This window comes from Schistocerca serialis, chromosome 1, assembly GCF_023864345.2.
Source record: "Schistocerca serialis cubense isolate TAMUIC-IGC-003099 chromosome 1, iqSchSeri2.2, whole genome shotgun sequence".
In the NCBI taxonomy this organism is placed as follows: domain Eukaryota; kingdom Metazoa; phylum Arthropoda; class Insecta; order Orthoptera; family Acrididae; genus Schistocerca; species Schistocerca serialis.
In genome coordinates, this window is record NC_064638.1 from 18,578,572 (window position 1) to 18,602,634 (window position 24,063).

The following is a 24,063-nucleotide window of genomic DNA, read 5'->3' on the forward strand; positions in this document are numbered from 1 at the left end:
ATTGACACACATACTCACGCAAACGCAACTCACACACACGACTGCAGTCTCGGGCAACTGAAATTACACTGCGAGCAGCAGCACCAGTGCATGATGGGAGTGGTGATTGGGTGGGGGAAAGGAGGAGGTTGGGGTGGGGATGGGGAGGGATAGTATGACAGGTGGACAGTGAAGTGCTGCAGGTTGGGCAGTGGGCAGCGGAGAGGTGGGGATTGGGGGAGGGGGGGGGGGGGGAGTACCGGAAAAGGAGAGAAATAAATAAATAAATAAAAAAGACTTGGTGTGGTGGTGGATGGTGGCTGTGTAGTGCTGGAGTGAAAGCAGGGAAGAGGCTGGATGGGTGAGGACAGCGACTAACGAAGGTTGAGGCCAGGAGGCTTACAGGGACGTAGGATGTATTGCAGGGAAAGTTCCCATCTGTGCAGTTCAGAAAAGCTGGTGTCGGTGGGAAGGATCCGTATGGCACAGGCTGTGAAGCAGTCACTGAAATGGAGGATATCACGTTTGGCAGCATGTTCAGCAACAAGGTGGTCCACTCGTTTCTCGGCCACAGTTTGTCGGTTGCCATTCGTGCGGACAGACAGCTTATTAGTTGTCGTGCCTACGTAGAATACAGTGCAGTCGTTGTAGCTTAGCTTGTAGACCACGTGACTGGTTTCACAGGTAGCCCTGCGTTTGATGGGATAGGTGATGTTTGTGATTGGACTGAAGTAGGTGATGGTGTGAGGATCTGTGGGACAGGTCTTGCATCTAGGTCTGTTACAGGGGTATGAGCCCTGGGAGCAGGGGTTGTGTAAGGATGGACAAGTATATTGTGTAGGTTCGGTGGACAGCGGAATACCACTGTGGGAGGGGTTGGAAGGATAGTGGGCAGGGCATTTCTCATTTCAGGGCACAACAAGAGTTAAATGAAACCCTGGCGAAGAATGCAATTCAGTTGCTCCAGTCCTGGGTGTTACTTAAGTACAGGGAGAATACTTCTCTGTGGCCGGAAGTGAGTCTTTGGGAGGTAGTGGGAGACAGGAAACGTAAGGCATGAGAGATTTGTTTTTGTACAAGGTTGAGAGGATACTTATGGTCAGTGAAGGCTTCAATCAGACCCTCAGTATATTTCAAGAGGGTCTGCTCATCACTGCAGATGCGACAACCACAGGTGGCTATACTGTACAGAAGGGACTTCCTAGTATGGAATGGGTGGCAGCTGTCGAAGTGGAGGTATTGTTCTTAGGAAGGTGGCTTTTTGGGTTGAGTAGGACCAGGTCCTGTGTCCCCACAGACAGAATCTCTGCTCTCGTGGAACAACACGTTCAACCTATTACCTGGAATCTACCCTCCTATATAAAAGATACCAACCATTTCCTCCACCAACTCTCCATAGTTCCTGTCCCTTTACTATACGGTGCCCTGCTCATCACTGTTGATGCCACCTCCCTGTACACTAACATTCCTAATGCCTGTGGCCTTACCACTATTGAACACTACCTTTCCCAATGCTCAATGGATTCCAAACCAACAAACTCCTTCCTAAATGCCATGACCATCTATATCCTCACCCACAATTACTTCTCCTTTGAAGGCATTACCTACAAACAAATCAGAGGTACGGTTACGGGCACCCGCATGGCATCATCCTATGCCAATCTATTCGTGGGCTACCTAGAGGAATCCTTCATAACACCCAGAATCCTATACTCGTCACCTGGTTCAGATTCAATTATGATATCTTTGCTATCTGGATCAAAGGTGAGGTCACCCTACCCACATACCTCTAGAACCTCAACAACTATCCTTCCATTTGCCTCACCTGGTCCTCCTCAATCCAACAAGCCACCTACCTAGATGTTGACCTCCCCTTCAAAGATGGCATCATCAGTACTCCATCCATATCAAACCTACTAACCATCAGCAAAACCTCCACTTTGACAGCTGCCACCCATTCCATACCAAGAAGTCCCTTCCGTACAGCGTTAGCCACTCGTGGTCATCGCATCTGCAGTGACGAGCAGTCCCTCTCAAAATATACCGAGGGTCTTATGGAAGCCTTCACTGACCATAATTATCCTCACAACCTTGTACAAAAACAAATCTCCTGTGCTTTACCTTTCCAGTCTTCCACCACCTCCCAAAGTTCGACAGTCCAGCTACAGAGGAGCAGTCCCCTCGTAACTCAGTATGATGCAGAACTGGAGCAACTGAATTGCATTCTCCGCCAGGGTTTCGATTACCTCTTGTCGTGCCCTGAAATGAGAAATGTCCTACCCACTATCCTTCCCACCCCTCCCACAGTGGGGGAAGACTCTGGGGACTCTGAAACCAAAACACTGGAGATTGAAGGCTCTTTACAGCTGCTTTTATCAGTGTGGTGCATACCACTGGCAGCAGCGATCTGACAGGAAGTGCCCTTCAGGCTACTGGCAGTTGAAGAAAGCTATCACTCGTGGCTGCCTCTCGCACTAACCTGCGTAACTGCTATTGCTGACCTCTTATAGCAGAATGATGCACTGGGCGTGGTATCGGTTACTGGCAGATATATTATCTGAAGTGCACTACATGAGATATTTCTCATAAGACTAATAATCACTGGTGTGTGCAGTTTTTTATAAGAATCTGACAAGAGTGACGATGTAGGTGATACGTGATTCTTGAGGGGCTTAGGAAGGAACCAAGAAGTGTGTAGCTTGACTTCTGCAGTTAAGTGTAATTCTGCAGGTAGAATATGTAGTAAACAACTTCAGTGTACATGAGTAGTTTTATAACTTTTAAGACAGTACTATGTGTCTATAGAACACAGTATGTCAGAATTGTTGTAAACATCGTAATTAAACTAACAGACTTATTTTTGTTTACAGATTCAATTACAGTCACTCAAGAGTGAAGGGGATCACTTGCGGAAATTGGTGAATATTGCAAAGCCAGCCAGCTTGCCCGAACTCGTCCCTAGCGAAGAGCTATCAAAACTGCAGACTAGCAACAGAGCTGCATTAGTTGCCGCAGTCAAAAGAAAAGTAAAGGAAGAACAGATGAGCAAAGTAACTAAACCATATTCACTCACTTTGAAATTAAATACTTCTTCGTTAGGTTTTCTTTTTCGTGTCCACATTAATCTTCTGATGTTGTTCCTATAAAAATGTAAGTAAGCATACCTTACGTCGTTATATGTGTAAGATGAAGTCAGACAAAAAAAGACAGATGGAAAAAGTAATTAAACTGTTAATTATTGCCAAATTAATCTCCTAAGATAAGGTGGTCAATGACTTCATGCAAAAACGTTTGAAGATGCCTACAGAATCATGATTACACCCTGAAGGAAGAGATTCATGGCAGTCTGTATGCTTTGGATGAAGACATACGCACATGAGTTCAATCGTAAGTCTGTAGGCAGCCACAAACATTTTTCTATTAAAAGTATAGACTGTGGAACAAATGTGTTAACAATTGTGCTGATTTCTTTTGAAGTAATAAACAGTTTGCTTACTTTTTTTCCATCTGTCTCATTTTCTTTTGACTATGGAAAGTATCTAGATAATATTAGCTGAGATAGACCAAAAAAGTGGCACAGTAATGAAACACTGAAATTGCATTTTGGAGGGATTGAATTCACAGCATGTATTGGTTTAGTTTGCTTCCCCTCTAGTTGTTTAGTGAACTATTGCAATGTCTCAGTAGTATCGCTCTTGACCAGACATAAAAGTTTTTATTTTCTTGAAAGAAAGATAGTTTGAGAGGAAGAAAACAAAGTTTGCCGTGTCTAACAGCACACTAGTTCTCTTCATATAGTGCAGAATGATTTGACATATCAGTCAATTATAGAATGAAATTTAAATGATATAAAATCCAGGATGGAATGAAACAATGTTATGAAAAGGATAGTTGTTACTTACCATATAGTGGAGATGCTGAGTCGCAGATAAGTACAACAAAAAGACTGTCACAAAACGAGCTTTTGCCCAGCAAGACCTTTCTCGAAAATAGACCACACACACACACACACACACACACACACACAAATGCAACTCACAGACACATGACCAAAGTATCTGGCACCTGAAGCCAGAATCTGGTCAGAGACCGTGGTCGTGTGTGTGTGTGTGTGTGTGTGTGTGTGTGTGTGTGTGTGTGTGTCTGTCTGTTGTCTACTTTTGACGAAGGCCTTGTTGGCAAAAAAGCTCATTTTGTGACAGTCTTTGTGTTGTGTCTATCTGTGACTCAGCATCACTGTTATATGGTGAGTAGCAACTATCCTTTTCATAATATTGATAGAATGAAACTCCTTGGATGACAGGGAGTCTGTACTCTTTGTAGTGTTGGCAGGTGACATAAAAAGGTCGACAGGTTATGAACAGTTAACTTGGATGATAACTATTTAGAGATTTAATTTATGTATTTCTACAGCATAGTTAAAAGTTAAATACACACATTAGCAATTAATAGACATGAATAATAAGCACAAGCCTTTCTTTTTTGTGTTTAGAAGTGTATCCAAGCAGAGTTTGCAATTCAGTGTGCTCTTTTCACACACCTATAACTGGACCATATTTTTGATAAGCACAGTGTTGAAAACCATTCATTCATGTGTGATGAAGTAGGCTGAACAATGCTATTTTAACTTCTAGATGTCCCATAAAATAATACCAGATGTTGATCCAAAGTTGGAAGGTGTAGAAGAACAGGAAGATGATGAAGAAGAGGAAGAACAGGAAGAAGCAGACAAAGAAGAACAAAATAATGGAAAGAGAAATGAAGATACAGGTGGAAATCATGACCAAAGAACAGTAAAACAATCTGAACAGGAAGCTGTGTCATTAAATAGTCGTGGGGAGAAAAGAGAACAGCTTCACACAGAAAAGGAACCGTCTACTCTACATGACAACAGTGTTATTGGTAATGGTAATGTAGTTCATTTCCCATAAAGTTGTAAAATGAAAGACTGTAAGAAGAAATAGAATCTTTATAGTCACTGAAATACATGATTATTTTTCAGTTGTTCGTCCAAAGATAATTGGTCCCTCGTTGCCACCCAGTGTGAACTTAAATGAGGGAGAAGATGTAGTTGTAAATAAAAATAAGAAGAGATCGAGGCAGAGAGAGCCTAAGAATGTGAAGGTAAATACATTTTCTTATATTTTTGAGTTATTCAGCAGAAATGTAGCACAAAAATATGGTCTTCGCACAACAGCTAATAAGTAAAATAAAGGGAAATTGAGTGGCCGATGAGCACATAAAAGAGACTGAAAATGCTCCTGTGGTTTCAGGTGATATCCTTTCTCAGAGCTAACTAATAACAGTCATTTACATTGTACTAGCTGCAGAGCGTATTTGAGGAAGCACAAGCCCAGACTAAAGTCTTCCTCTTGTTGACTCTTCTGGCCTAGTGCACCTCTCTGACAACATATTGCCTCATATATAACTTTGTTGCTTTCCTCCATTTTATACTTTTGATGCAGCAGATTATTATTATTTCTTTCCTTTCTCAGACGTTATGTCTGGTTAAAAATGGAAAGTGACGTGGATCTTGATCAAACGTGACTTCCTTTTAACTGTATGGTATATGTTACATTGCATTTAGGAACTTTCGGGTCATTGAACATGTATCAATAATTACATATTTTTGTAGTTGTATATATATGTTTGGATGTAGCTGTATTGCATTTATGTACTGGTGGATATTGTGTGGTATGACTCCTGTAGTTGATAGTATAATTGGTATAATGTCAACATTATCCTGATGCCACATGTCCTTGACTTCCTCAGCCAGTTGGATGTATTTTTCAATTTTTTCTCCTGTTTTCTTCTGTATATTTGTTGTACTGGATATGGATATTTCGATTAGTTGTGTTAATTTCTTCTTTTTATTGGTGAGTATGATGTCAGGATTGTTATGTGGTGGTGTTTTATCTGTTATAATGGTTCTGTTCCAGTATAATTTGTATTCATCATTCTCCAGTACATTTTGTGGTGCATACTTGTAAGTGGGAATGTGTTGTTTTATTAGTTTTATGTTGTATGGCAAGTTGTTGATGTATTATTTTTGCTACATTGTCATGTCTTTTGGGGTATTCTGTATTTGCTAGTATTGTACATCCGCTTGTGATGTGATCTACTATTTGTTGTTTGCAAATTCTGCATTTATCTGTTGTGGTATTGGGATCTTTAATAATATGCTTGCTGTAATATCTGGTGTTTACTGTTTGATCCTGTACTGCAATCATGAATCCTTCCGTCTCACTTGTATATATTGCCTTTTCTTAGCCATGTGTTGGATGCGTCTTGATCGATGTGTGGCTGTGTTAGATGATACGGGTGCTTGCCATGTAGTGTTTTCTTTTTCCAATTTACTTTCTTCGTATCTGTTGATGTTATGTGATCTAAAGGATTGTAGAAGTGGTTATGAAATTGCAGTGGTGTAGCCGATGTATTTATATGAGTGATTGCTTTGTGTATTTTGCTAGTTTCTGCTTGTTCTATAAAGAATTTTCATAAATTGTCTACCTGTACATAATGTAGGTTTTTTATATTGATAAATCCCCTTCCTCCTTCCTTTCTGCTTAATGTGAATCTTTCTGTTGCTGAATGTATGTGATGTATTCTATATTTGTGGCATTGTGATCGTGTAAGTGTATTGAGTGCTTCTAGGTCTGTGTTACTCCATTTCACTACTCCAAATGAGTAGGTCAATATTGGTATAGCATAAGTATTTATAGCTTTTGTCTTGTTCCTTGCTGTCAATTCTGTTTTCAGTATTTTTGTTAGTCTTTGTCCATATTTTTCTTTTAGTTCTTCTTTAATATTTGTACTATCTATTCCTATTTTTTGTCTGTATCCTAGATATTTATAGGCATCTGTTTTTTCCATCGCTTCTATGCAGTCGCTGTGGTTATCCAATATGTAATCTTCTTGTTTCGTGTGTTTTCCCTTGACTATGCTATTTTTCTTACATTTGTCTGTTCCAAAAGCCATATTTATATCATTGCTGAATACTTCTGTTATCTTTAGTAATTGGTTGAGTTGTTGATTTGTTGCTGCCAGTAGTTTTAGATCATCTATGTATAGCAGATGTGTGATTTTGTGTGAGTATGTTCCAGTAATATTGTATCCATAATTTGTATTATTTAGCATGTTGGATAGTGGGTTCAGAGCAAGGCAGAACCAGAAAGGACTTAATGAGTCTTCTTGGTATATTCCACACTTAATCTGGATTGGCTGTGATGTGATATTATTTGAATTTGTTTGGATATTAAGTGTGGTTTTCCAATTTTTCATTACTATGTTTAGAAACTGTATCAATTTAGGATCTACTTTGTATATTTCCAATATTTTTAATAACCATGAGTGGGGTACACTATCAAAGGCTTTTTGGTAATCAATGTGCGCATAGTGTAGCGACCTTTGTTTAGTTTTAGCTTGATATGTCACCTCTGCATCTATTATCAGTTGCTCTTTACATCCTCGTGCTCCTTTGCAGCAGCCTTTTTGTTCTTCATTTATAATTTTGTTCTGTGTTGTATGTGTCATTAATTTCTGTGTAATGACTGAAGTTAATATTTTGTATATTGTTGGTAGGCATGTTATGGGGCGATATTTAGCTGGGTTTGCTGTGTCTGCTTGATCTTTAGCTTTCAGATAAGTTATTCCATGTGTAAGTGTATCAGGGAATGTGTATGGGTCTGCAGTGTAACTGTTAAATAATTTATATATCTAAAAACAAAGATGATGTGACTTACCAAATGAAAGTGCTGGCAGGTCGACAGACACACAAACAAACACAAACATACACACAAAATTCAAGCTTTCGCAACAAACTGTTGCCTCATCAGGAAAGAGGGAAGGAGAGGGAAAGACGAAAGGATGTGGGTTTTAAGGGAGAGGGTAAGGAGTCATTCCAATCCCGGGAGCGGAAAGACTTACCTTAGGGGGAAAAAAGGACGGGTATACACTCGCACACACACACATATCCATCCACACATATACAGACACAAGCAGACATATTTAAAGACAAAGAGTTTGGGCAGAGATGTCAGTCGAGGCAGAAGTGCAGAGGCAAAGAAGTTGTTGAATGACAGGTGAGGTATGAGTGGCGGCAACTTGAAATTAGCGGAGATTGAGGCCTGGTGGATAACGGGAAGAGAGGATATATTGAAGAGCAAGTTCCCATCTCCGGAGTTCGGATAGGTTGGTGTTAGTGGGAAGTATCCAGATAACCCGGACGGTGTAACACTGTGCCAAGATGTGCTGGCCGTGCACCAAGGCATGTTTAGCCACAGGGTGATCCTCATTACCAACAAACACTGTCTGCCTGTGTCCATTCATGCGAATGGACAGTTTGTTGCTGGTCATTCCCACATAGAATGCATCACAGTGTAGGCAGGTCAGTTGGTAGATCACGTGGGTGCTTTCACACGTGGCTCTGCCTTTGATCGTGTACACCTTCCGGGTTACAGGACTGGAGTAGGTGGTGGTGGGAGGGTGCATGGGACAGGTTTTACACCGGGGGCGGTTGCAAGGGTAGGAGCCAGAGGGTAGGGAAGGTGGTTTGGGGATTTCATAGGGATGAACTAAGAGGTTACGAAGGTTAGGTGGACGGCGGAAAGACACTCTTGGTGGAGTGGGGAGGATTTCATGAAGGATGGATCTCATTTCTGGGCAGGATTTTAGGAAGTCGTATCCCTGCTGGAGAGCCACATTCAGAATCTGATCCAGTCCCGGAAAGTATCCTGTCACAAGTGGGGCACTTTTGTGGTTCTTCTGTGGGAGGTTCTGGGTTTGAGAGGATGAGGAAGTTGCTCTGGTTATTTGCTTCTGTACCAGGTCGGGAGGGTAGTTGCGGGATGCGAAAGCTGTTGTCAGGTTGTTGGTGTAATGCTTCAGGGATTCCGGACTGGAGCAGATTCGTTTGCCACGAAGACCTAGGCTGTAGGGAAGGGACCGTTTGATGTGGAATGGGTGGCAGCTGTCGTAATGGAGGTACTGTTGCTTGTTGGTGGGTTTGATGTGGACGGACGTGTGAAGTTGGCCATTGGACAGGTGGAGGTCAACATCAAGGAAAGTGGCATGGGATTTGGAGTAGGACCAGGTGAATCTGATGGAACCAAAGGAGTTGAGGTTGGAGAGGAAATTCTGGAGTTCTTCTTCACTGTGAGTCCAGATCATGAAGATGTCATCAATAAATCTGTACCAAACTTTGGGTTGGCAGGCCTGGGTAACCAAGAAGGCTTCCTCTAAGCGACCCATGAATAGGTTGGCGTATGAAGGGGCCATCCTGGTACCCATGGCTGTTCCCTTTAATTGCTGGTATGTCTGGCCTTCAAAAGTGAAGAAGTTGTGGGTCAGGATGAAGCTGGCTAAGGTAATGAGGAAAGACGTTTTAGGTAGGGTGGCAGGTGATCGGCGTGAAAGGAAGTGCTCCATCGCAGCGAGGCCCTGGACGTGCGGGATATTTGTGTATAAGGAAGTGGCATCAATGGTTACAAGGATGGTTTCTGGGGGTAACGGATTGGGTAAGGATTCCAGGTGTTCGAGAAAGTGGTTGGTGTCTTTGATGAAGGATGGGAGACTGCACGTAATGGGTTGAAGGTGTTGATCTACATAGGCAGAGATACGTTCTGTGGGGGCTTGGTAACCAGCTACAATGGGACGGCCAGGATGATTGGGTTTGTGAATTTTAGGAAGAAGGTAGAAGGTAGGGGTGCGGGGTGTCGGTGGGGTCAGGAGGTTGATGGAGTCAGGTGAAAGGTTTTGTAGGGGGCCTAAGGTTCTGAGGATTCCCTGAAGCTCCGCCTGGACATCAGGAATGGGATTACCTTGGCAAACTTTGTATGTGGTGTTGTCTGAAAGCTGACGCAGTCCCTCAGCCACATACTCCCGACGATCAAGTACCACGGTCGTGGAACCCTTGTCCGCCGGAAGAATGATGATGGACCGGTCAGCCTTCAGATCACGGATAGCCTGGGCTTCAGCAGTGGTGATGTTGGGAGTAGGATTAAGGTTTTTTAAGAAGGATTGAGAGGCAAGGCTGGAAGTCAGAAATTCCTGGAAGGTTTGGAGAGGGTGATTTTGAGGAAGAGGAGGTGGGTCCCGCTGTGACGGAGGACGGAACTGTTCCAGGCAGGGTTCAATTTGGATAGTGTCTTGGGGAGTTGGATCATTAGGGGTAGGATTAGGATCATTTTTCTTCGTGGCAAAGTGATACTTCCAGCAGAGAGTACGAGTGTAGGACAGTAAATCTTTGACGAGGGCTGTTTGGTTGAATCTGGGAGTGGGGCTGAAGGTGAGGCCTTTGGAAATAATTTAGTTAGATGTGAATGTGTTGAGGTGAATTTCTTTAGCCAGAAATTTGCTATTTTATCTTTTCCAGGGGCTTTCCAATTGTGAGTAGAATTAATTGCTTGGGTGACTTCATGTTGCAAAATTATCACTTCAGGCATTTGTGGTATCATCTTGTATGTATCTGTTTCTGCTTGTGTCCACCGTGCATGTCTGTTATGTTGTACCGGGTTTGACCATATGTTGCTCCACAAGTGTTCCATGTCTGTTATGTTTGGTGGATTGTCTATTTTAATGTGTGTGTTATCTGTTGTCTGGTAAAATTTCTTTTGGTTTGTGTTGAATGTTTGGTTTTGTTTCCTTCTATTTTCACTTTTTTTGTATCTTCTAAGTCGTTTGGCCAATGATTGTAATTTCTGCTTCTTTTCATCTAATTGCTCTATCTCTTCTTGTTGTGATCTGTAGCCTGTGTTGCCATGCTGGTTTTGTGGGTTTCTTCTGTGTGTTGGTTGGTTCTGATCTCTGCCTAGTGTGTATATTTAGTGTAGTGAGTGCTCCTATATAAACCAGTAGTTGTAACTCTTCCATAGTTATGTTTTCATTTATTTTGTTGTGTATGATTGTGTTGATAGTTTTTATTGTTGTTTCGACTTGTGGGTTATTTGGCGGTCTATGCAAGAATGGTCTAATGTCTGTATTTGTGTCTTTGTATTCTATATATGTCAGCTGAAATTTTTCTTCTATATTTAACATGTGTGTCACTTCGTGTTCTATTTGTGCTTGTTCTGGTGGCTGTCTTAAGATTTCGTTTCCCTCTGACTGTTTAATTCATGCGTGTTGTTCTTTGTTTGTTTGCTCCGGGATGTTTGGGTCCATTACTGTATTTTCTTCTTCTTCTGATTGCACATTATTTTGTTCCAATATTTGTTGTACTTGTTGTTTGATGTTTTCTAATTCTGACTGGGATATCCTGTTATTTTTTATTATTACACGGATCTGATCAGCTAGTCATTGTTCTGTTAAAAATTTTAATTCTGGGTATCTGGTAATAAATGTTGTGTATACTTGTGATCTGTATCCAGTTGTGTTGGTTCCTAGGTTTGTTGCTTGGTAATAACAGAACATGAGGTGTCAATTAACTTCATCTGACCATCTCATCCTCTGTCTTTGTTTTCCTTCTAGGGTGGTTGCAGGAAGCATATCCTGCAAAACACCTGTATTTGGATTTGAATCATTTTCCAGTTGGCTAGCAGTGTCGTTACCATTGTGGGCGGGCATAGGGTTCAAGCATCGTCCCCGACCATGACGGCGCTTGTCTGAGGCTTCTTTAGTTCTGTCCTGAACCAGATAATCACACTAAAAGGGGGGTTAGCCCTATTAGTGGTTTGTTCTTTTCGTCGCCTTCTACGACTGGCAGAACATACCGGAGGCCTGTTCTTTTCCCGGGCCTTATTATTATTATTATTATTATTATTATTTCAACAGATATTACTCACATCACCTAATTTAATGTTCTGTTATTATTATTATTATTATTATTTCAACAGATATTACTCACATCACCTAATTTAATATTCTGTTATTATTATTATTATTATTATTATTATTATTATTATTTCAACAGATATTACTCACATCACCTAATTTAATGTTCTGTTGTCCACCAAACGCACAGAATATCCTTGTCTATCCCTGTTTCAGACTTGCTTCCAATCCTGCTCTCAGTCCTGTACTGCATGGGTCATTTCCTTCAGTCGAACCAGTTGCGAGACCTGTCCCATACAACCATCCATTCCCTCCTACTGCAGTCCAGCCATGGTCATTCCCTGCACTATAAAAGGTTGGGTTATGAGTGAAAGCGTGCACAACACGTAACCAAGTATTGACTCGCAAGAATGGCATCCTCCAAATTGTGTCAAACCACAAACTTTTTACCATCCGGTTGCCGAACGTGCTGTAACCTCCAACATAAATGACTTCAACTTCCAGCATTACTCTCCCTGAAGTATGCGAGTTTGAATGGTCTCTCCAGTACCTGCACTCTCACAGTCCCCCCCCCCCCCCCCGGCATAAACCTCTGTTACCCATTGCATCCCTTTCTTCCTTCTTTCTTCTGTCCACTCTTCCTCCCCTGTCCAGATTTTGTACTATCTTCTGCCTCTCCTCCACCTCTAACCATGAGACCCCCCCCCCCTCTCTCTCTCTCTCTCTCTCTCTCTCTCCCTCTCTCCCCCTTCCTCTCCCTCCCCCTCCCACTCCCCTCCCACCCGTGCTCGCCCCACCCCAGCCTCCTCTCCCCACTGTTCATTTCCCCTCCTCTACTCCCCTCCCCAACACCTGCCCCCTCGCACCTCTCTCCCCACTACCTCCTCCCCTTCCCCCTCACTCCTCTCTCTCTCTCCCTCCCACCCCCTCTCCCTCACCCCATCTCTCTGCCCTCTCACTCTCCCTCCCTACCTCCCTCCCACTCTCAATCCCCTATCCCACCCTTCCTACTCACCCCTCCCCCACTCCATCCCCCTCCCTTTACTGGCTCCCTCATACCCCACCCCTCCCTCCAGTCCCTACCGCTCTTTTCCTCTCTCGTCTACTCCCAACTCCCCTCCCCTCCCCTCTTTCTACCTCTTATTTGCTGTACCCTTTGATCTTGTTTTGTCTTGTTGTACAGCCAGTGACTCATCTGTTGAAAGACCTCTTTCACACTGCTCTGGTATTCCCTCCTTGCCTTGTGCAACTTTTCCTACCCCTCCCCACCTCCTTACGACAGAGAACTACTCTCAGTAGTCAATAATCGACAGTCAGTCCACTGCAGGTTTGTATGTTTGGGTTCCTGTGTGGTTGTGTTTGCATGAACTTGTACACTTCTGTTGGAGAAAGAGAAAAAGCTCAAGAGCTAGTGCAAATAATCTCTTCTGTCACTTGTTTCTATCTGCCGCATTTCAGTCAACTGTAATTCAGTAGATGCCAATGCAACTGACCGTGTTTTGTTGCTTGACTGAAATTAATGTTGCTCTTAAACCTGAATATGGTCGTTTGTTTGACCAAAATTGGTAGTGTTTTTCTGTGAAGAAGGGACATACAGCTATTGTGTCAAATGCTGACTATGCATTTTACTTGCAGAGTGTTTCCATTACCTCAACTGGGTCCTTTCCTCCTTTGTTTGATATTGTATCAGAAGCTTCCCTGTTTGTAATCCTGTGGGACCACAGTATTAGTCACAACTTAAAGTTCGTCTAGCTAAAAGCTGGATTTTTTTCTTTTATCAGTTTTCTACTTCTCCATGCGGAAACCAAAATTTTTCTGGGTTTGTTTAATCTGACAGTTTTAATATATGATTCTTAGTTATTCTCTTGGTATTATAATATTTGCTATGATCATTTTCTTACACTTCTCTATATTTGTAGGAAATATGCAGTATTTATACAGCAACATGCTGTTGAGCATAAATCGTCCCATATTTTCCACGTATAAGCTGACTGAATTTTGATCCAATCTTTTTACTTCAATAAAGTTTACATTGTGTTGCCATTTGGCATCATATCATTAATTTGCATATAATGCTACGAAAACTACCTGTGCACATGTGTCGTGGCCAGTTGGCGGCATGCAGTTAATATGTGTTTAGTGTTGTTATGCTGGAAACAGTCAGAAATCTATTGTATTTTCTAAAGGTCGACTGTGTAAATGCCCATGGAAGCAGCTGTAGGAGTGAATTATTTCTGTTATTTAGATCACATCTAAAGAAATTGTCTTTTTAATTTTCTAGAAGTGGACAATCAGTATTATCATTTGTTGCCATAAGGCAACACTTTGAACTTGGAGCTTTGAACATAACTATTTCAGACATGGGCAAATCGGTGCAATGCTGTTCACTACTTTTACTTTGTAGACATGGTGTCACTTCCAGCTTTGTGCTGCTGTGGTGAATGATGTTCTGTCCTAGTTAGAAATATTCATGAAAAAGTTGTAGTCTAGAAACGGATGACACAGTGAGAAAGTATTTGTGAATGAGTCAGGGGAAGAGGAGGAGGAGAAGGAGGAGGAGGAGCAAAACGAAAACAGTGTGTTGCATTTTAGTCACATATGAAACAAGTGCTCCACAGCCAAGTGAAAGGTTTAAACTTGCAGGCAATTGAAAGAAATGTTGGAAAGGATTATATTTTTCAAAATGGACTGGTACACTTGACATACTATCTCACATTGTAGTACAAATAAGTATTTTCATATGTTTCTTGGAAATTAAATTTTCAACATTATTGTTTAAAAGTCAAGCAGCTTTTATGTTTAAAAAAAGAAACATGCAAAGTACTTAAACCTGATGGATACGAATTAGAAATTTATATAGTAATGGTATTTCGTATATCTGTAATTTCACTGTCTTCTGCTAGAGATTACTGGTGTGCCAATAGTTTAACGTAAGCACCCTACCAAAATTTCAGTTGCTGATTGTAGCGTTAGTACAGAAGTACAACCAAGGGTGTCTGACATTCATTCATAGCATCCATTTTATTTAAAACACTCGTGTAAAGAGAATTTATTCATTTTGAAACAAATATCCCTGCAAAATTTACATACTTCCATATATGCTTCAAAATTTGAAACCTATTACTCAAGAAATGTCAAGCCAAGAAGATCTTAACATCAGTGTACCAGAACTTATAACAACACAATTCACAGATACGGCCAATATCATTAACAATGAATATCTTACAGAAACTCGGAAAACTCCTACAGTGTCTCAACAACTTTTAAACAATTTCCCCAAATGTTAATTACAGTAGAATCCCAAATCAAGTTTTGAAGTTTCCTAAAACATGCATACTTTAGACACAGGCTAACAGTAGGTCATACACAAAGAAGAAGACTGAAGGTGGTGCTTGCTGCGTGACAGAAACTTTTTCAAATCTTACACAGAAAACAGTACAGGAATGTTTCCCTACGTAACTTATGAAATAAGACACAGTAGGCACTGCACAAAGAACAGTGTCCACTGTTGGTTAAAAAACAACACATTTATTTAAGGACCAAACTACTGCAGGAAAACATGAAATAGTCTTGAGATTTATTGATACTGTAATAAGTCACTTCTACATCTACATCTACATCCATACTCCGCAAGCCATCTGACGGTGTGTGACAGAGGGTACCCTGAGTACCTCTATCAGTTCTCCCTTCTATTCCAGTCTCATATTGTTCGTGGAAAGAAGGATTGTCGGTATGCTTCTGTGTGGGCTCTAATCTCTCTGATTTTATCCTCATGGTCTCTTCGCGAGATATACGTAGGAGGGAGCAATATAGTGCTTGACTCTTCGGTGAAGGTATGTTCTCGAAACTTCAACAAAAGCCCGTACCGAGCTACTGAGCGTCTCTCCTGCAGAGTCTTCGACTGGAGTTTATCTATCATCTCCGTAATGCTTTTGCGATTACTAAATGATCCTGTAACGAAGTGCGCTGCTCTCCGTTGGATCTTCTCTATCTCTTCTATCAACCCTATCTGGTACGGATCCCACACTGCTGAGCAGTACCATATTTACTCGAATCTAAGCTGCACTCGAATCTAAGCCGCACCTGAAAAATGGGACTCGAAAACAAGAAAAATAAAATTTCCCAAATCTAAGCCGCACCTGAAATTTGAGACTCGAAATTCAAGGGGAGAGAAAAGTTTTAGGCCGCACCTCCAAATCAAAACAAAGTTGGTCCATTGTAACATGAGACACAATTTAGGTCGAATGAATGACGATACATCTACAGTAGGTTCGAGTCGTAAGCTTAGCAGTTAAGCTTTACTAGGTAGCCATTGCTATGTGTCATGCACTCCGTCCGTATTTATACGGGTACCTTTCCTTTTTCACGTGCTTCGTCTGGTTTGAATTGATTGCTTATTTTGCTTTGATCTGGTAAGTGCCGTTCTCTTTGTTATAGGTGTTTACGTCACTCTAAGCTGAAAATGCTGTGTCATGAACTGTTTGTCTCATTCTGATAATGAGTTTTTACAGCCTGTCCCCGCTCGCGGCATGGCTTGTTTTTGTGCGCGCTACCGCTTGTTACAATAAAAAAAAGAGAGGAATCGTTTCATTAGCAAAACAATGGCAAGAGACTGCTATTTGTTGTTACTTACACTGCTGCTTTCTTTGATAATGACCAACAAGAACCAAATAATAGACTGCTTTTGATAGAAGACGTTCTGAACGAGAGTTTAGCGAAAATTTTTCTCCGTTTGAAAATCTTTGCAGACGCCTCTTTAGTACATTACATTCTGCACAGAAATTAGAGTCATCTTAGATTTAAAAATCTAGTCAATTGCCATGATTCATTTCTGACTGTATCACTATTAGGCATAAGAATAATACGAATATAAACATGACATGATATGATATGTATATTCTTCCACGTTTGCTGTTGTCTCACCCTAGTTTCGTAGTTTATTATGCAGACAGGATTTAAATGAGATAGCAGCAAACATGAAAGAATACATGGCAAAATGTTTATATTCGTATTATTCTTATGGCGAAGAGAATACTGTATGTGATTCACAATTCATAAAAGTTCCTATTAGCAACCATCTCTTCTCACAGGTAGGAAAAAATTCAGAACGCAGGGTTGGCCATATTGACAAACATCCCAAACAGTCTTGCCAGTCGGATTTTTGTAGTACATTGAAATGCTGCTACATTCGAAGATGAACAATACGGAATTTGTATTTACTTCGTTGGATAATGTATAAAATGCAGTGGTCGAAACTCGGGGCGGAGAAGAAGGCTCGTCCTCCACACTTTTTTTTTTTTTTTATTTATTTTCTGACGCGGAGGTTTTGGCGCTAGTATTTATCTTTGTGCCTGCAAAGCATGCCTATGCAGCGCTACATATATTCAACGGCAGAAATTAGTTGTGGTGGCACCTACCAACATTTTTCAGAACTTCCTTTGCACTCAATTCTAAGCCGCAGGCGGTTTTTTGGATTACAAACACCCGGAAAAAAAGTGCGGCTTAGATTCCAGTAAATACGGTATTCAAACAGTGGGCGAACAAGCGTACTGTAACCTACTTCCTTTGTTTTTGGACTGCATTTCCTTAGGATTCTTCCAATTAATCTTATTCTGGCATCTGCTTTACCGACGATTAATTTTATATGGTCATTCCATTTTAAATCACTCCTAATGCGTACTCCCAGATGTTGTTGTTGTTGTTGTGGTCTTCAGTCCTGAGACTGGTTTGATGCAGCTCTTCATGCTACTCTATCCTGTGCAAGCTTTTTCATCTCCCAGTACCTACTGCAACCTACATCCTTCTGAATCTGCTTAGTGTATTCATCTCTTGGTCTCCCTCTACGATTTTTACCCTCCACGCTGCCCTCCAATACTAAATTGGTGATCCCTTGATGCCTCAGAACATGTCCTACCAACCGATCCCTTCTTCTGGTCAAGTTGTGCCACAAACTTCTCTTCTCCCCAATCCTATTCAATACTTCCTCATTAGTTATGTGATCTACCCATCTAATCTTCAGCATTCTTCTGTAGCACCACATTTCGAAAGCTTCTATTCTCTTCTTGTCCAAACTATTTATCGTCCATGTTTCACTTCCATACATGGCTACACTCCATACGAATACTTTCAGAAATGACTTCCTGACACTTAAATCAATACTGGATGTTAACAAATTTCTCTTCTTCAGAAACGATTTCCTTGCCATTGCCAGCCTACATTTTATATCCTCTCTACTTCAACCATCATCAGTTATTTTCTTCTCCATGAATTTTAATACCTACTCCGAATTTTTCTTTTGTTTCCTTTACTGCTGGCTCAATATACAGATTGAATAACATCGGGGAGAGGCTACAACCCTGTCTTACTCCCTTCCCAACCACTGCTTCCCTTTCATGTCCCTCGACTCTTTATAACTGCTATCTGGTTTCTGTACAAATTGTAAATAGCCTTTCGCTCCCTGTATTTTACCCCTGCCACCTTCAGAATTTGAAAGAGAGTATTCCAGTCAACATTGTCAAAAGCTTTCTGTAAGTCTACAAATGCTAGAAACGTAGGTTTGCCTTTCCTTAATCTTTCTTCTAAGATAAGTCGTAAGGTCAGTATTGCCTCACGTGTTCCAGTGTTTCTACGGAATCCAAACTGATCTTCCCCGAGGTTGGCTTCTACTAGTTTTTCCATTCGTCTGTAAAGAATTCGTGTTAGTATTTTGCAGCTGTGACTTATTAAACTGATAGTTCGGTAATTTTCACATCTGTCAACACCTCCTTTCTTTGGGATTGGAATTATTATATTCTTCTTGAAGTCTGAGGGTATTTCGCCTGTTTCATACATCTTGCTCACCAGATGGTAGAGTTTTGTCAGGACTGGCTCTCCCAAGGCCTTCAGTAGTTCCAATGGAATGTTGTCTACTCCGGGGGCCTTGTTTCGACTCAGGTCTTTCAGTGCTCTGTCAAACTCTTCACGCAGTATCATATCTCCCATTTCATCTTCATCTACATCCTCTTCCATTTCCATAATATTGTCCTCAAGTACATCGCCCTTGTAGAGACCCTCTATATACTCCTTCCACCTTTCTGCTTTCCCTTCTTTGCTTAGAACTGGGTTTCCATCTGAGCTCTTGATATTCATACAAGTCGTTCTCTTATCTCCAAAGGTCTCTTTAATTTTCCTGTAGGCAGTATCTATCTTACCCCTAGTGAGATAAGTCTCTACATCCTTACATTTGTCCTCTAGCCATCCCTGCTTAGCCATTTTGCACTTTCTGTCGATCTCATTTTTGAGACGTTTGTATTCCTTTTTGCCTGCTTCATTTACTGCGTTTTTGTATTTTCTCCTTTCATCAATTAAATTCAATATTTCTTCTGTTACCCAAGGATTTCTACTAGCCCTCGTCTTTTTACCTACTTGATCCTCTGCTGCCTTCGCTACTTCGTCCCTCAAAGCTACCCATTCTTCTTCTACTGTATTTCTTTCCCCCACTCCTGTCAATTGTTCCCTTATGCTCTCCCTGAAACTCTGTACAACCTCTGGTTCTTTCAGTTTATCCAGGTCCCATCTCCTTAAATTCCCACCTTTTTGCAGTTTCTTCAGTTTTAATCTACAGGTCATAACCAATAGATTGTGGTCAGAGTCCACATCTGCCCCTGGAAATGTCTTACAATTCAAAACCTGGTTCCTAAATCTCTGTCTCACCATTATATAATCTATCTGATACCTTTTAGTATCTCCAGGGTTCTTCCATGTATACAACCTTCTTTCATGATTCTTAAACCAAGTGTTAGTTATGATTATGTTGTGCTCTGTGCAAAATTCTACCAGGCGGCTTCTTCTTTCATTTCTTAGCCCAATCCATATTCACCTACTATGTTTCCTTCTCTCCCTTTTCCTACACTCGAATTCCAGTCACTCCCAGATAATTTATGGAATTAACTGCTTCCAGTTGCTGACCTGCTATATTGTAGCTAAATGATAAGGGATCTATCTTTCTATGTATTCGCAGCACATTAAACTTGTCTACATTGAGATTCAATTGCCATTCCCTGCACCATGCGTCAATTCGCTGCAGATCCTCCTGCTTTTCAGTACAATTTTCCATTGTTACAACCTCTCGATACACCACAGCATCATCTGCAAAAAGCCTCAGTGAACTTCCGATGTCATCCACAAGGTCATTTATGTGTATTGTGAATAGCAACGGTCCCATGACACTCCCCTGCGGCACACCTGAAATCACTCTTACTTCGGAAGACTTCTCTCCATTGAGAATGACATGCTGCGTTCTGTTATCTAGGAACTCTTCAATCCAATCACACAATTGGTCTGATAGTCCATATGCTCTTACTTTGTTCATTAAACGACTGTGGGGAACTGTATCAAATGCCTTGCGGAAGTAAAGAAACACGGCATCTACCTGGGAATCTGTGTCTATGGCCCTCTGAGTCTCGTGGACGAATAGCGTGAGCTGGGTTTCTCACGATCGTCTTTTTCGAAACCCATGCTGATTCCTACAGAGTAGATTTCTAGTCTCCAGAAAAGTCATTATACTCGAACATAATACTTGTTACAAAATTCTACAACTGATCGACGTTAGAGATATAGGTCTATCTGCACATCTGTTCAACGTCCCTTCTTGAAAACGGGGATGACATGTGCCCTTTTCCAATCCTTTGGAATGCTACGCTCTTCTAGAGACCTACGGTGCACCGCTGCAAGAAGGGGGGCAAGTTCCTTCGCGTACTCTGTGTAAAATCGAACTGGTATCCCACCAGGTCCAGCGGCCTTTCCTCTTTTGAGCGATTTTAATTGTTTCTCTATCCCTCTGTCGTCTATTTCGATATCTACCATTTTGTCATCTGTGTGACAATCTAGAGAAGGAACTACAGTGCAGTCTTCCTCTGTGAAACAGCTTTGGAAAAAGACATGTAGTATTTCAGCCTTTAGTCTGTCATCCTCTGTTTCAGTACCATTTTGGTCAGAGAGTGTCTGGACATTTTGTTTTGATCCACCTATCGCTCTGACATAAGACTAAAATTTCTTAGGATTTTCTGCCAAGTCAGTACATAGAACTTTACTTTCGAATTCATTGAACGCCTCTCGCATAGCCCTCGTCACACTACATTTTGCTTCACGTAATTTTTGTTTGTCTGCAAGGCTTTGGCTATGTTTATGTTTGCTGTGAAGTTCCCTTTGCTTCTGCGGCAGTTTTCTAACTCGGTTGTTGTACCACGGTGGCTCTTTTCCATCTCTTACGATCTTGCTTGGCACATACTCATTTAACGCATATTGTACGATGGTTTTGAACTTTGTCCACTGATCCTCAACACTATCTGTACTTGAGACAAAACTTTTGTGTTGAGCCGTCAGGTACTCTGTAATCTGCTTTTTGTCACTTTTGCTAAACAGAAAAATCTTTCTACCTTTTTTAATATTTCTATTTACAGCTGAAATCATCGATGCAGTAACCGCTTTATGATCACTGATTCCCTGTTCTGCGTTAACTGTTTCAAATAGTTCGGGTCTGTTTGTCACCAGAAGGTCTAATATGTTATCGCCCCGAGTCAATTCTCTGTTTAACTGCTCAAGGTAGTTTTCAGATAAAGCACTTAAAAAAATTTCACTGGATTCTTTGTCCCTGCCACCCCTTATGAATGTTTGAGTCTCCCAGTCTATATCTGGCAAATTAAAATCTCCACCCAGAACTATAACATGGTGGGGAAATCTACTCGAAATATTTTCCAAATTATCCTTCAGGTGCTCAGCCACAGCAGCTGCTGAGCCAGGGGGTGTATAGAGACATTCAATTACCATCTCTGAGCCTGCTTTAACCGTGACCTTCACCCAAATTATTTCACATTTCGGATCTCCGTCAATTTCCTTCGATACTGTCGCACTTCTTATCGCTATAAACACGCCTCCCCCTTCACTGTCCAGCCTGTCTCTGCGGTATACATTCCAATCTGAGTTTAGGATTTCATTACTGTTTACATCTGGTTTCAGCCAATTTTCTGTCCCTAGTACTATGTGGGCATTGTGACAGTTTATTATTGAGAGCAGTTCTGTGGCCTTTCTATAGACGCTCCTGCAGTTTACTATTAGCACATTAATATTGTTATCCCTGTTGCATTTTGCCTACACCTACCTTGCCGCGTCTCAGGAGGCGTCTTCTCGGGCCTAGGGAGGGAATTCTCTAACCTAAAAAACCCCCATGTGCATTCCACACGTACTCCGCTACCCTTGTAGCCGCTTCCGGTGTAGTGCACACCTGACCTATTCAGGGGGACCCTACATTTCTCCACCCGATAGCGGAGGTCGAGAAATTTGCACCCCAGATCTCCGCAGAATCGTCTGAGCCTCTGGTTTAAGCCTTCCACTCGGCTCCAAACCAGAGGACCGCGATCGGTTCTGGGAACGATACTACAAATAGTTAGCTCTGATTCCACCCCGCGAGCGAGGCTTTCCGCCTTCACCAACTCCGCCAACCGCCTGTACGAACTGAGGATAACCTTTGAACCCAGACGGCAGGTGTCATTGGTGCCGACATGAGCAACAATTTGCAGTTGGGTGCACCCAGTGCTCTCTATCGCCGCCGGCAGGGCCTCCTCCACATCTTGGATGAGACCCCCCCCGGCAAGCAGACAGAATGAACACTGGCCTTCTTCCCCGACCTTTCTGCTATTTCCCTAAGGGGCTCCATCACCCGCCTAACGTTGGAGCTCCCAATAACTAATAAACCCCTCCCCCCGTGGGGTGGCACTAGTCAGAGAAGTGGTGTGGTAGGAATTGTACACAATGAACAGAGTCACAACCTCGTCTCCGAGTATCGTCAACAGGACACTGATACTTTTTGATGTGAGGCACGGAATTAACCATCTCTGGTGGAAGATGTGACACACCTGGTCATGTAGCAGGTGTCGAGATGTTGCGGTGCGAGTGTGTACGAAAACTTCACAATAAGCGTCTCAATACGAGGAAATGTTACTACGTGGCACGGTCGTGGAGCAGAGGCCAATGTTAATGCCGTTTGGAGAAGGTGAAGAATGAGAGTGAGGCTGTGTTGACAGAAACCTAGGTAGGAACAGAGCTATTGTCCTGTACTGGTTGCCAGGAATCGTAGTAGGCAGGTATCCGGTGGCACAGTAGGATCGATAGCTCGGGATGCGAGTAAATGTGTGAAGGAAGAAATTTGGTGCCTTAGGAGACAGCTGTAGCAAGCTAGAGATGTACGGAACTGCTATGACACGTGTGTGAAAGGCTGCCAGAGGGCCATTGACATCCACTTTCTTTAAAGCGTGAACCAGATTCGTAGTAAACATTTGAACATATTGGCTATTCCTTAATGCAGGCCATTTCCTGAAACATGCATCCCGTACACTCATTAACGGTAGATCATGTGCAGAGAAAGAGACTGAAAGTAGCGTTTACTGCACAATGGTGACTTTTCAAATCTCGCCCAAAAACAGAGTGAAAATATCAATACTTTAATGTGACGGGCAGTAGTTCCGATAAATATATATAAGGTCCAGGGAGACGTGCAAAACGCTTTTAATCTTTCCTAAGATAATATAGCGAAATATCGGTCTTACCACAAGCCCTACATATACTGGACAAGTTTTACATTTGCCACGACAGTACAAAAGTGTGAACCTCAACTTTACTTGGTGCCCCAGATAGATTAAGAATCACTAATAACTGACTAAGTTAACTAAGACAAAGCACTGTAATTATTGTATGTCTTGAAACAATCAGAAATAATTATGACTCAGGTTAAAGTTGGAGCAGCAGTGTTAATCTTCCAGACTAAGTTGCACAAGTACAAAGATACACAGTATATTTCGGTGATGCACGACCAGGGCCACGTTGTCACATCCAATTAATAGGTGACACAATAAGCATCACACTCGCTACTGCTCCATTGCGGCACTGCTTGTCGAATGTGGCCGCTATTTCCTTGTGCGCACACACACAACCCCCTGCGGGTTCAGGCGTTAGAATAGGCCCACGGTATTCCTGCCTGTCGTAAGAGGCGACTAAAAGGAGTCTCAAATGTTTTGGCCTTTTGTGATGGTCCCCTCTCGGGTTTGACCTCCATCTTTCTAAATTGTTCCGAAGAGCGAGCCAATTGGGGAAGGGTGCCTTACATGGTGCACTGTATCTGTTGTGCATTGAGACCTTTAGCCGGCTTTCTCATCGTTGCAATGGTGTCCAGCTCGTTTTCTATCTCTTGGGCAAGGATACGTCCATGGGTGCGATTTCCACGCTGCACTGTGCAGTGTTGCTTTTCGCTGTGACGACGACCTCATACATTTTTTCACCTAAGAT

General features: G+C 41.9%; 1 protein-coding gene across 2 annotated transcripts in view; it reads left to right on the forward strand.

Annotated features, from left to right (window-relative positions):
- Window positions 1-24,063, forward strand: part of LOC126460590 (kanadaptin) — a 289,123-nt gene that overhangs the window by 245,730 nt on the left and 19,330 nt on the right. Inside the window, exons 7-9 of one of the 2 annotated variants that reach the window (XM_050095926.1) lie at window positions 2,850-3,029; window positions 4,614-4,887; window positions 4,982-5,103. In XM_050095926.1, the coding sequence (XP_049951883.1) occupies window positions 2,850-3,029; window positions 4,614-4,887; window positions 4,982-5,103 (576 nt within the window). The remainder of the gene's footprint in view (window positions 1-2,849; window positions 3,030-4,613; window positions 4,888-4,981; window positions 5,104-24,063) is intronic. The other variant, XM_050095927.1, reaches the window with a different exon arrangement.